Here is a 13,201-nt window from a genome sequence, read left to right on the forward strand (position 1 = left end):
GNTAATCACAATACGATTACGGTGGCAATAATTACCATAATAATCGCTGGGGTGAGGAGTGCAGCGAGCAGGCAAGGACCCACGGGGGTCCGGGCGGGGGGGCCAAGCGGAAACCCACCCCCCCAAACGGGAGGAAACGAGGGGTCCCCCTTATCCTGTTCTACTGGACTCTCCCGAGCGCTCTGCACACAGTGAGCGCTCAATAAATCCCACCGACGGACCGGCCTTGCCCGGGGCCAGGGGCCAGGACGGCCCTCGAAGACCCCCCCCAACCCCTAGACACTGGTGGGACACCCCCCCCCCACCGTGTCCGCTTATTACAGTACCTGGAACGTAGGAAGCGCTTACAAAATAGCATTAAAATAATAATCATAATTAAAAGAAAAACAGCTTCCACTCCCCTTGCACATTACGGAGGGCCAGAGTTTGGTCAGAAGCGGAACTGGGGGTCGGGGGGGGGGATCCGTGGAGAAAGAGGGGGGTGGTCCGGGGGTCCCTCAGCCTGCTGGGTGACTGCGGGCAAAGACTAATAATAATCATAATAAAAAATGGCATTTGTTAAACGCTTACAGTGTGCCAGGCACCGTATTAAAGGCTGGGGTAGGGACAGGGTGATTTGGTTTAGAACAGTGTTCAGCTGTTGGAACAGTGCTTGGCACACAAAAATCATGGTATTTCTTAGGCGCTTACTATGTGCCAGGCACCGTACTAGAGTGGATAGAAGCGCCCAGGAAGCGCCCAATAAGTACCATAATTAGGACTGGGTTGGACACAGCTCCAGTCCCACGTGGGGCTCCCAGTCTCCATCCCCATTTTAGAGAAGAGGGAACTGAGGCCCAGAGAGGTGAAGTGACCCGCCCCAGGTCGCCCAGCAGACAAGGGGCGGAGGCGGGATCGGAACCCAGGTCCCTCCGACTCCCAGCCCCGAGCTCTGCCCCTTGGGCCGCGCTGCAAATCCGGGCCTCCGTGTCCTCCCCCGTGAAGCGAGGGAGCGGTGCGCAACGCTTAGCACAGAGGGCCCCCTCGCCTCCAGCCCGTCAGCTCGTTGCGGGCAGGCAATGTGCCGGCTTCTCGTCCTAGTGGGCTCCCCCGAGCGCTTAGCACAGCGCTCCGCACACGCTCAAGGGCCGGATAGATGATACCAATGGTATCTGTCAAGCGCTCCCTAGGTGCAGAGCGCCGTGCGAAGCGGTGGAAACAAATATAGCGTCCTTCGAAGCGGGGATCAAACCCCTCGTCTCCCCCGTCCCCCCCTTGGACCGCGGGGGGCCCGACCCCAGGGTCCCGCCGCGCTTAGCTCAGTGCTTGGCACGAAGGAAGCGCTTCACGAACACGCCGATGTGCACGAAGGACAAGAATTGGGGGGTGGGGGGAAGAATCCCACCCCGGGCCAGCCCCCCCGACCCCCCATACTTTCCTGCGCGGTCTCTCCACCGGCCCGGGGGTCTCTCCGGCCGGTCCTTCGGCCCCCGGGATGGGGGAGGCACCAACGGGACACATTCGCCCCCCGAAAAGGGCTAGGCCGGAGGTCCTGCGACCCCCCACCCCCCTAGAGAGCAGGTACGGCGACCCCCAGCTCCCTGCCCCCGCCAGCCCCTCCTCCAGGCCCCGCCCTCCGCCCCCTGCCCCGCAGCTGCGGGCAATTGGCCCCTGATTGCCCTCCTCGTGCCCCCTCCTCGCCCCACCCACCCTCACCCACCCCAGGTGCGCTCCGTTGCCAGTCCTCCGTACAATCGTATTCACAATATAATATAATGTTGGTATCTGTTAAGCGCTCACTATGTGCAGAGCGCTGTTCTAAGCGCTGGGGGAGATACAGGGGTCATCGGGCTGTCCCACGTGAGGCTCACAGTCTTCATCCCCATTTTACAGATGAGGTCGCTGAGGCACCGAGAACAACAACAACAATAATAATAATGTTGGTATCTGTTAAGCGCTCGCTATGTGCAGAGCGCTGTTCTAAGCGCTGGGGGAGATACGGGGGTCATCGGGCTGTCCCACGTGAGGCTCACAGTCTTCATCCCCATTTTACAGATGAGGTCGCTGAGGCACCGAGAACAACAACAATAATAATAATGTTGGCATCTGTTAAGCGCTCGCTATGTGCAGAGCGCTGTTCTAAGCGCTGGGGGAGATACGGGGGTCATCGGGCTGTCCCACGTGAGGCTCACAGGCTTCATCCCCATTTTACAGATGAGGTCGCTGAGGCACCGAGAACAACAACAATAATAATAATAATGTTGGCATCTGTTAAGCGCTCGCTATGTGCAAAGCGCTGTTCTAAGCGCTGGGGGAGATACGGGGGTCATCGGGCTGTCCCACGTGAGGCTCACAGGCTTCATCCCCATTTTACAGATGAGGTCGCTGAGGCACCGAGAACAACAACAATAATAATAATGTTGGCATCTGTTAAGCGCTCGCTATGTGCAGAGCGCTGTTCTAAGCGCTGGGGGAGATACGGGGGTCATCGGGCTGTCCCACGTGAGGCTCACAGGCTTCATCCCCATTTTACAGATGAGGTCGCTGAGGCACCGAGAACAACAACAATAATAATAATAATGTTGGCATCTGTTAAGCGCTCGCTATGTGCAAAGCGCTGTTCTAAGCACTGGGGGAGATACGGGGTCATCGGGCTGTCCCACGTGAGGCTCACAGGCTTCATCCCCATTTTACAGATGAGGTCGCTGAGGCACCGAGAACAACAACAATAATAATAATGTTGGCATCTGTTAAGCGCTCGCTATGTGCAGGGCGCTGTTCTAAGCGCTGGGGGAGATACGGGGTCATCGGGCTGTCCCACGTGAGGCTCACAGTCTTAATCCCCATTTTACAGATGAGGTCACTGAGGCACAGAGAACAACAATAATAATAATAATAATGTTGGTATCTGTTAAGCGCTGGCTATGTGCAGAGCGCTGTTCTAAGCGCTGGGGGAGATACGGGGTCATCGGGGGGTCCCACGTGAGGCTCGCGGTTAGTCCCCCTTTTCCAGATGAGGTCACTGAGGCCCAGAGAAGTGAAGTGACTTGTCCACAGTCACACAGCTGACAAGTGGCAGAACCGGGATTCGAACCCATGATCTCGATTCGAGCCCACGACCTCGGACTCCCAAGCCCGGGCTCTTTCCACTGAGCCACGCTGCTCCTCTATTTACTGAGCGCTTCCCAAGTGCGGAGCACCGGACCGAGCGCCCGGGAAAGGACGACGCAACAGCAGCGTGGCTTAGTGGAAAGAGCCCGGGCTGGGGAGTCAGGGGTCGTGGGTTCTAAGCCCGGCTCCGCCACTTGTCGGCTGTGTGACCTTGGGCAATTCACTTCACTTCTCTGGGCCTCAGTGACCTCCTCTGTAAAAATGGGGATTAAAAAAATGTGAGCCCCATGTGGGACAATCTGATGACCCTGTATCTACTCCAGCGATTAGAACGGTGCTCTGCACACAGTAAGCACTTAACAAATACCATAATCATTATTATTATTATTGTTATTATTAAACAGACGCATTCCTTTCCCAGGCCGAGCTGATACTTACTGAGCCCCACGCCACGCCCCGTCCCGGGCCCTCCCGGGCCGGAGGCACGAGGTCCAGCTCTTGCCCGCGAGGAGCTCACGGGCTCCGGTGGGATTTATTAAGCGCTCGGTGATGAGCTTAACAAATGAGCCCAAAATGAGCTTACGATCGGGGAGTACGGCGCCCAAGCGCTTAGCACACTGCTTTGTGCACAGTATGCGCTCGAGAGAGACGACTAAACGAATCGATCCTATTTACTGAACACTTACTGCGCTCGGAGCACTGTGCTGAGCTCCGGGGAGAGCACAATACAACGGAGGTGGTAGACCCGCTCCCGGCCGGCGACGAGCTCACCATCAATCGATCGAATTTACTGAACGCTACTGCGTGTGGAGCACCGCACTCGGGGAGCGGGCATCTCCCCGACCGTTCCTCGGTCCCCGGCTCTGGGTTCCGGTCCTTGATCCTGCCGTGTGACCTCGGGCCAGTCGCTTACCCTCTCGGGGCCTGCGTCTTCATCTGTAAAACGGAGATAGGACTCTGCTCTCCCTCTTAGAGCGGGAGCCCCGGTTGGGGGGGCGTTCAGAGAGGGGTCCGACCTGATTATCTCGGACACCTCAATAACGAGAAGAGTCCTGGTTGAAGAAAGAAAACCTTTATTAATAATCTTAATAATAACCATCGTCGTCATGATGATATTGTTCATCTGAATGATCACACGCCGTAAGCATACATGGTGGTAAGAAAGTAAGCGGTGTTTAAAGCCGCCCTGGGGGGTGGGGGGTGGGGGGCGGCTGCCGGTGGGAGAGGGGTCCGGGAGAGAGATTGGGGTGGGGGGCGGGGAGGGGGGAGAGCCGGGCTTTATACAGGAGGGGTGAAATGGCGGGGGGCGGGAGGAGGGTCCGGGGCTATGTACACCGGGAATAGAAAAGGAGAATGTCAATTCGGGAACTTGGGGAGGCGATGCCGACTATCGAGTGAGGTGTTCGGTCTTTTTGACTAATTCGTGTTTCTTCTCTTGAAAGTTTCATGAGCCGGCCGAGCCACGGAGCGGGCGGGGACTGAAACTCTGCTGTCTTTTTCCCGCCCCCGCCCCGGTCGGTCCCGTCCCCCCACCCGGCCCCGGTCCATCCCGCCCGGGCCCATCCTCGTGTCCGTCCATCCGTCCCACGAGGCCGTGGGCGGGGATGAACGTGGAGGGTGGGGGGAGAGCCCGACACCCCCCCCACCCCCGCCATCTCAACTCCCCCCGGTTGGCTCCCAGCCCCCGGCCACTGTCCGCCCCGGGCTCGCCCCACGGCGTGGACCCTCTCCCGTGGCGGCCGACCAGCTCCCGGGACCTCCCCTGGCCCTCGCCACCTCCTCGGGCGGACGCCGCCCCCCTCGCCACTCTCCCGGGGTGGTTCGGCTTGGGGGGGCCGAGCGGAGCCCCCAGGGGAGCCCCCAGTCCGAGACGCTTCGCCCGACCGGGCCCTGCTGCCGCCCCGCGGGCCCGAAGGCGGGCGGACGGGGAAGAGGCCCGGGAGGCCGCGGCCGGGGCGGGAGTCCCCGCGGCAGCCCGGGATCCTCCGGTCGAGGCTCCGTCCGGCCCGGGGCCCGCTCCTCTTCCCAACGACCCCGCTCGTGCCGCGGAGAGAAATGCCACCCTCCCCCTCCCCCACCAGCGCCCCCCGCTAGCCGGGCAACCCCCGGAGCCCGTGGGCGCGGAAGACGACGGTCGTAGCCGATCGGGCCCCCTGCCCTGGGGCCCCCCAGGTGGTCCGGGGGGAGGAGGAGGAGGAGGGAGTGGGGGGCGGCCCGCTCGGCGCCCCCCCGGCTCCGGGTGCCGCGGGGGTGTGAGGGCCTGGAGCCTCCTGACGGGGGCCGCCCCTCCCTCGGTGGCGCATGGGAGTTGGGGGGGGGGTCCCGCCCTCGCCTTGGCGGGTCGCCTCACTGGCCCCGATGCCTCTGGTTGCGTTGGACTTGTGGCTTTGCTTTCAGGGGGGGTTGGTTGGTTGGTTGGTTGGTTTGTGGTTTTTTGTGTTGGTTTGTTTCAGGTGGATTTCGCCCTTGGTCATCCCCGAGGGAGACGGCAGGAGGTCTCTCACTACAACAGAAACAGAAAGGCAGAGCTAATGATGATGACGATAATCATAGTAACGGTACTTCTCGCAGGGCCACGGAAACAACCCCAGCACCACCACTCCAGCGTCCCCTTCTGGTGCCCCCAACCCCAGGGAGGTTGGGTGGGCCTGGGTCTCCAGAAGTCCCCACCCGCCCCTCCCCAGACTGTAAGCTCATTGTGGGCAGGGAATGTGTCTCCTTATTGTTGGGTTGTCCTCTCCCAAGTGCTCAGTACAGTGCTCTGCACAAAATGAGCGTTCAAGAAATACAACTGACTGACTGATTTAGCCCTCGGGCCCGGGCTGCCTGGGGGAGGCAATCGGGGAAGCAGATTTCAATGCGCCCTTCCAAAGGGGCCACACGGTTCAAAGTTGGGCAGCGGCTAACGGCGGCGCCCAGGGTGGGGGGAGGCTGTGGCATCCCGGGAGGGGTTTGGGGCAGGGGGCCGGAGAGGGGGGCAAGTCCGCCCGATGATCTCGAGGCCCAGAGAAGTGAAGTGAGCGGCCTGGGGTCGCAGGGTAGCCAAGTGGCAGAGCCGGGACGACAAGAGTGGGTGTCCGGAGCCTACGGCCTCAGCCCCTTTCCCCTCCCCATTTCAACCCCGGCCATGCCGGATGGAAGGCGGGGCGAGGAAGATTCTGGGAAACGGATGTGGGGGAGGCTGCGGCTGACTGCGGGCCTCTTGAAGGTACCTTAGGGCGGTGCGTGTGTACGTGGGGTGACATGGCCCGGCAGACCTCAGCTCTACGGCTAAATGGAGTGGGGGGGGATGTGTGGTGAGCGGGGGATTGAGGGGAAGCGGTCCCGGGCCTGCAGAAGGCTGCTCGGCCGGCCCACCTCTCCCCTTTCGCTCCCATGAGTCGGGAGGAGAAGAACGATCTCGACCAACTCAAGATGGAGGACGGAGGGGACGACACAGAGGAAAGAGGAGGACTGGAGAACCCACGGGGAGGGGGAGAGGGCAGCTCGAGGTTAAACAAAACAAAATTGAAAAAAATCCATCGTTGCGGAGCTGCAGAAGGTCAGTGTCTCTGCCTTTTGTTTAATTTGTTTGGTTAAATGAGCTCCTCGGCTCCTTAAGGGCTGGGTTCGTGACTTCTCACGCCACTGGACTCTCCCAACCGGCGCAGCCTCATGGCTAGAGCCCAGGCCTGGGAGTCAGAAGGACCTGGGTTCTAATCCCGGCTCCAACACTTGTCTGCCGTGTGACCTCGTGCTTCAGTTACCTTGTCTGTGAAATGGGGATTAGGACTGGGAGCCCCGTGTGGGACGGGGACCGTGTCGGACTTGGTAAACTTGTATTTCCCCCAGCGTGGAGTAAGGTTCCTGGCTGGGGGTAGGGGGAGTGTGTTCTTGGGTGGGGGGGAGTACGGCCGAGCGGGGTCTCCCCACCAAACGCCCCAGGACCCAGAATGAGGCGCGCTCCCAGGGCCCCCGTGCCTGGGCGCACACCCCCACGCTCCACGACCCACCCCCACGGCCATCCCTTCTCCCCCCGGGGCCAACCAGGCCCCCACTTACCATGGTTCCGATGCTGTAGGCGGGGGCGGCGGGGCCGATGGGGTGGTGAGGGGGGTAGGGGTCCGTGGCGGCGGCGGCGGCGGCGTACACTCGCCCGTAGCTGGGGACGGGCCCGTCCCGGAGCAGTGTGGGGGATGGCGGGCGCGGCGGGGAGGAGGAGGAGGAGGAGGAGGAGAAGGAAGTGGGTGACGAGGACCCCCGCGCCCAGGTTGCCTCCACTCCCTCCCTCCCCTGGGCAGAAGCCATGGCCTCCGGGAAGCCTTCTTGGAGCAGACAGGCGTCCGGTGGGGCCCTGAGCACCGAGCCTCGGCCCCTCCTCCCTGCACCTCCCGCCGGGGCTCAGGGAACCGGGGGGTGGAGGGCAGGGAGGGAGTGGGGGTCCCGTCACGGTCCTGGAGCCCTGGATACGCTCCCCCTGGGACCCAGGGCCGAGGAAATCCTGGGGGGGACTTGGGGGTGGGGGGGATAGGGGCAAAGGACGGTAAGGAGTCTCCGGCGGAGGCCGCAGAGGGACCAGGACCCCCTTTTCTCGAAGGGGCGGTGGACCCAGACCTGCGCCTCGTGCAGGAGTCGCTGCAGGGGAAGGCGGCTGGGCCCGTGATCCCCCGGCCCCCCGCCCCACCCCTCCCCCGGCTCCGGCTCCGGCTCCGGCTCCTTACCTGTCGCTGTAGGCTGCCGCCGCCGCCGCCGGCTGTGCATATCTGTACGCCGCGTAGCCACCCTGAGCGGCGGCGGGGACGTGCGGCGGAGCACGGAGCGGTCGGCGCAGGGCAGAGGACCCAACGGAGAGGGCGGACAGGACAGCGGAGAGCAGAGGAGCGGGGGAGAGCAGAGAGCAAAGGAGAGAAGAGAGGGCGGACGGAGAGCAGAGAGGGGAGAGCGGAGGAGAGAAAGCCCAGGAGCTCAATGGGGGCTCACTGAGCTCCGGCTCCCCTGGGGCCCTCTAGACCGTAGGGCTGCAGGGGACCCTCGAGACTGTCAGCTCGATGTGGGCAGGGAACGTGTCCATTTACTGTTTTATTGTCCTCTCCCAAGCGCTTAGTCCGGCGCCCCGCACAAGGCAGGCGCTGAAAAAACACGACTGACCGACGGACCGAATGACTGGGTCTCTGAGGTGAGAGTCGGGACCCTCGCCAGCCCCCCGGCTCCGGATCCCCGGGCGCCGGCCCTCTCGGTTGGAGACTGGAGACTCCCCAGCTTGGGGGTCTCCCCCGCCTCGGCCGGCGCCGGAGACGCCGGGCGGGGCTCCGAGACCCCCGGTGTTCCCGGGAGGGACCGGTCCCTGAGGTGGGGCGGGGGCGGGGAAGGCGGGCCCCTTACTCCTTCTCCCACTGTTTGCCACCCAGGCTCTACCAGCCCAGACTGACTGGCTTCCTCTGGTGTGAGAGTGTGGGGAGGGCGGTGTCGATCCACCCACAGATCAGTAGTACTGGAGGAGAGCCCGCTGTGTGCGAGGCACTGCACTGAACACTGTGGAGACGTCGGCGGAGAGAGAGGGTCCGGCTGCTGCCCTCAGGGCGCTGCGACGCTCCCCTGGGCATGACCCCAGCCGCGGAGCTAGAGAGGGCGGTGTGTGTTTGGAGGGGCCGGTGGGAGAAGTCGAGAGGGAAGACCCCAGCCCCAGACCCCACCGGCGGGCACTTACGTAAATCTCGGCGCCGTAAAACCCGTCTTGGTAGACGACCCTGGAAGCCGAAGACCAGAGACAGAGTTGGGGAAGCTCAAGGAGGGCCCAGGCCCCGCTCCCCTGTTCCCCGGGAGGGCGGAGGGAGGGGGCCGCGGGGCCGCCCATTTAACGGGAGGGTTGGGGAGGGTGAGAGGTGACTCCCGCCGGTGCCCGCCCCCGAAGCCCCCTGGGTGCCGTGCGGGCACTCACGCTCCGTAGGCGGGGATGGGGGGCGGGGGCGGGGCGGGCCGGAAGGGGCTGTAGACGGCGGCGGTGGCGGCGGCTCGCGCTCGGCCCCGGAGCTGGGCCCCTCGGTAGGCCAGGGCGGCGCCCGGGCCCGGGTACGGGAATCCAGTCACTGCGGAAGGGGGGAGACCCGAGGGGAGACACCGTCAGAGAGCCCGGCGGGATGGGGCAGACCTGGGAGAGCCTCACTTCCACCCCCGCCCCCCGGGGATCCCGTGGTCCAGCGTCCGGTCCGGGTCCCGGGCCTCACCTGCATAGAATTCCGGGCCGTAGACGGTCCCGACCACGGGGTTCAGCTTCCAGCCTGACGGAGACACAACGCGAGAAGGTCCGGGCGGCCCGAACCGGCCTCCGGGAAACACCGGGCCCCACCCCGGAGCTGGACCCTGCCCCTCGGATCCCCAGCTAGGCACATCTTTGCTCACAGAGTTCCTGTCAGTCAGTCAGTCGACTGTGAACGCTTACTGTGGGCAGAGCACTGGACTAAGTGCTTGGGAGAGTGAAATATAACAATAAAACAGACACATTCCCTGCCCGCGGAGAGCTTACGGATTAGAGGGGGAGATAGACGTTAACAGAAATAAATGACGGATGCCGACATAGGTGCTGTGGGACTGGGAGGTGGGGTGGATAAAGAGAGCAAGACAGGGCGATATAGAAGGGAGGGGGAGAAGAGGAAAGGAGGGCTTAGTCAGGGAAGGCCTCTTGGAGGAGATGGGCCTTATCCCCAGTCCCAGAGAGCACCCGCCCTGTTCACGGTGAGCATCTTGCCTGCTCACAGAGAGCACTTGTCCTCACTCACAGAAAGCACTCCTCCCCGCTCATAGGGAGCACTCATTCCCGTTCATTCCCGCTCATCCCTTCTCCAGGTCCATCAGTCCCCACACGCAGAGAGAACTCATCCCCGTTCACAGAGAGCACTAGTCCCCACAAGTACGGAGCACTCATCCCTGCCCCGGCTCCTGGGCCGGGGTCAGAGGGAGGCATGTATTCACACGGGGAAATCGAGGCTCAGCGAGGTGTCCTCCGGCAGAGCTGGGGCCGACCCAGGACTAAAGCTCCCAGATCTCAGAGTCCCTGCACCTGGAGAGGAGCCCCCTCCCCTCTGCCAATCGCCACCAATCGTCCATCAATCGGTCCGCCAACAATCAATCAGCCTCCTGACCCGGGGGAAGACTATCATTACAGTGTCCATTCGGCTCTGTGTGCCGGCCCCCCGCCATCCCCCCCACCACCGCCAACGTCCCCTACCATTGGTATAGGGGCTGGCTGTCTTCTTATTGGTCATCACCCGGGCGGTGGCGTTGTTCACCTGTAGGGAGAGGGACGGAGGGATGGACGGAGCGGGGGAGGGAAGGACGGAGGGATGGACGGAGGAGGGAGGAAGGACGGAGGGGGGGAAGGACGGAGGGAGGGCGGCGGGGGCCGTGAGTGAGCGAGACTCCGGCTGCGGCTGCCCCCACCCTCTGCCCGCCCATCCCGGACCCTAGGGCGGCTTCAAGGGTCCCCCGGGGGTTTGGGCGGGGCCCCGGGACAGACATCCCCCCTCTTCACCCCCACCAACCCCACCTGGCTCCAAACCCTTCTCCCTACCCCTACCTCTCCCCGCCAGCTCCCTTTGGCAGCGACCAACAACACCTTCACCTTCCACAGGGCATCTATCCCGGCCCCATCCCCAGGGCAGGCTTTAAGGGTTCTCCCTCCTCCTCCTCCACCTCCTCTCCTCTCCCTCCTCCCCCCTCCTCCTCCTCCTTCCCCTTCACTTCTACTTCTTCTTCCTTCCCCCCTTCTCCCTCTTCCTTCTCTTTCCCACCCTCCTCCCCCAACCCAGCTCCCGGGGGGGGGGGGGGGGGGGGGGGGGCGGGGGAAGGGGCAATCCTGGGAACGAGAGAAAAAGCAAGAGAGAAAGAAGAAATGAGGGGGGAGGAGGAAGAGAAAGGGAAAGTGAGAGAAGCGAGAGAGGAGAAAGCAAGAGATCAAGAGGGAGGAAAGGCAGGGGAAGAGAAAGAGGGAGAAAGAAAGGAGAGAAAGAGAATGACAGAGGGAGAGGAGAGAGAAAGAGACAAAGGGGAGGGGAAGAGGGAGAGAGAGGGGAAGAGAGGGAGAGGGGGAGAGGGAGAGAGAAGGGAAGAGGGAGAGAACGGGAAAGAGGGAGAGAGAGAGAGAGGGGGAAAGAGGGAGGGAGAAAGAGTGCAAGCCCCCAGGAATCGAGGGTTGGATTTGGGACACTGTCCTCTCCTGGTTCTCCTCCTATCTCTTTGACTGCTCCTTCTCAGTCTCTTTGACGGGCTCCTCCTTCGCCTCCCACCCCCTGGCTGTGGGGGTCCCTCAAGGCTCAGTTCCGGGTCCCCGTCTATTCTCCATCTACCCCCTCGCCCTTGGAGAACTCATCCGCTCCCACGGCTTCAACCACCACCTCTCCGCGGATGATTCCCCGATCTCCATCTCCGGCCCCGATCTCTCTTCCTCTCTGCCGTCTCGCATTTCCAACTGCCTTCGAGACATCTCTACTTCAATGTCCAACCGTCACTTCAAACTACATGTCCAAAACACACCTCATCTTCCCACACAAACTCTGTCCTCCCTCTGATTTTCCCATCACTGTAGACAGCACCACCTTCTTCCTGCAACGCAAGCCCTTAACCTTGGCGTTTTTCTTGACTCATCTACGCCCACTCCTTCGGAGAACTCATTCGCTCCCATGGCTTCGACCACCACCTCTTCGCAGATGACTCCCAAATCTCCATCTCCAGCCACAGTCTCTCTCCCTCTCCGCAGTCTCGCATTTCCTCCTGCCTTCAGGACATCTCTACTCGGATGTCCCGCCGTCACCTCAAATTTAACCGTGTCTAAAACAGTCCCACACAAACACGGTCCCGCCTCTGAATTTCCCATCACTGTGGATGGCACCGCCATCCTTCCTGTCTCCTAAGTCTGTAACGTTGGAGATATCCTAGACTCCTCTCATTCAACCCCAATATTCAATCCATCACTAAATCCTGTCGGTTCCAGTGTCGCTAAAATCTGCCGTTCCCTCTCCATCCAAACCGCTACCACGTTAATCCAAGCATTTAGCCTGTTCCGCCTCAATTACTAGCTCAGCCTCCTCGCTGAACTCCCAGCCTCCTGTCTCTCCCCACTTCTGTCCATACTTCACTCTGCTGCCCAGATTATTTTTCTATAGAAAGGTTCGGGCTATGTTTCCCCACTCTTCGAGAGCCTCCAGTGGTTGCCCTTCCACCTCCGCATCAAACAGAAACTCCTCGACGGCGGCTTTAACGCTCTGTCACCTTGACCCCTCCTACCTCGCCTCGCCGCTCTCCTACACCAACCGAGTCCGCACGCTTTGCTCCTCTAATGCCAACCTTCTCGATGTACCTTGATCTTGTCTATCTCGCCACCAACCTCTCACCCCGGTCCTGCCTCCGGCCTGAAATGCCCTCCCTCCTCATATCCGACCGACAATGACTCTCTCCCCGCTTCCAGGTTTTATTGAAGGCAGTTCTCCTCCGAGAGGCCTTCCCTGACCTAACCCTCCTTTCCTCTTTTCCCACTCCCTTCTGCATCACCCTGACCTGCTCTCTTTATTCATTCCCCCCGCCCGGCCCCACAGCACTTATGTCCATATCTGTCATTTTATTTATTTCTATCAATGTCTGTAGACTGGACGTACGTTTTGGGCAGGGAACGTCTGATATATTGTTACACTGGACTCTCCCAGGCGCTCGGTACACTGCTCTGCACGGAGTAAGCACTCCATAAATACGACTGACTGACCAATCTCTCTCATTCAACCCACATATTCAAACTCTCACCAAATCCTGCCGGTTTCACCTTCACAACGTCGCCAACATCCTCCCTCTCCTCTCCATCCGAACTGCTACTACGATAATCCGAGCACTTATCCTGTTCCGCCTTGATTACTGTATCAACCTCTCCCTGTTCTCCTCTGGCACCCGCCTGTTCTCCCCATCTCGGATGCTCCCTGCCCTCCTGTACCCCGTCCCGCTGGCCCCTGCCCCTCCACCCCCTGCCCAGCCGCCGCACCAACTCCATCGTCTTCGGAGCGTGAGGGAGAGCCCCCCACCGACCACCGCGGTCGGTGGCCCCCAGCCCCCCGACCGGCCCGGGAGGTGTCAGGGCCCTCCCCCCGCCCCC

General features: G+C 61.7%; 2 protein-coding genes across 3 annotated transcripts in view; one reads left to right on the forward strand and one right to left on the reverse strand.

Annotated features, from left to right (window-relative positions):
- Positions 1 to 4,572, forward strand: part of ENGASE (endo-beta-N-acetylglucosaminidase) — a 17,804-nt gene extending 13,232 nt beyond the window's left edge. Inside the window, exon 9 of the mRNA XM_039911007.1 lies at positions 4,533 to 4,572. Within this exon, the coding sequence (XP_039766941.1) occupies positions 4,533 to 4,572 (40 nt within the window). The remainder of the gene's footprint in view (positions 1 to 4,532) is intronic.
- Positions 4,573 to 5,508: 936 nt separating this feature from the next.
- RBFOX3 (RNA binding fox-1 homolog 3) overlaps positions 5,509 to 13,201 on the reverse strand; it is a 35,720-nt gene continuing 28,027 nt past the window's right edge. For both annotated transcript variants that reach the window (XM_029056979.1, XM_029056978.2), the window contains 7 exons: positions 10,295 to 10,355; positions 9,294 to 9,347; positions 9,008 to 9,155; positions 8,777 to 8,816; positions 7,791 to 7,852; positions 7,132 to 7,231; positions 5,509 to 5,593 (listed from right to left, as the gene is read on the reverse strand). In XM_029056979.1, the coding sequence (XP_028912812.1) occupies positions 5,591 to 5,593; positions 7,132 to 7,231; positions 7,791 to 7,852; positions 8,777 to 8,816; positions 9,008 to 9,155; positions 9,294 to 9,347; positions 10,295 to 10,355 (468 nt within the window). In that variant the 3' untranslated portion in view covers positions 5,509 to 5,590. The remainder of the gene's footprint in view (positions 5,594 to 7,131; positions 7,232 to 7,790; positions 7,853 to 8,776; positions 8,817 to 9,007; positions 9,156 to 9,293; positions 9,348 to 10,294; positions 10,356 to 13,201) is intronic.

This window comes from Ornithorhynchus anatinus, unplaced genomic scaffold, assembly GCF_004115215.2.
Source record: "Ornithorhynchus anatinus isolate Pmale09 unplaced genomic scaffold, mOrnAna1.pri.v4 scaffold_264_arrow_ctg1, whole genome shotgun sequence".
Lineage (NCBI taxonomy): Eukaryota > Metazoa > Chordata > Mammalia > Monotremata > Ornithorhynchidae > Ornithorhynchus > Ornithorhynchus anatinus.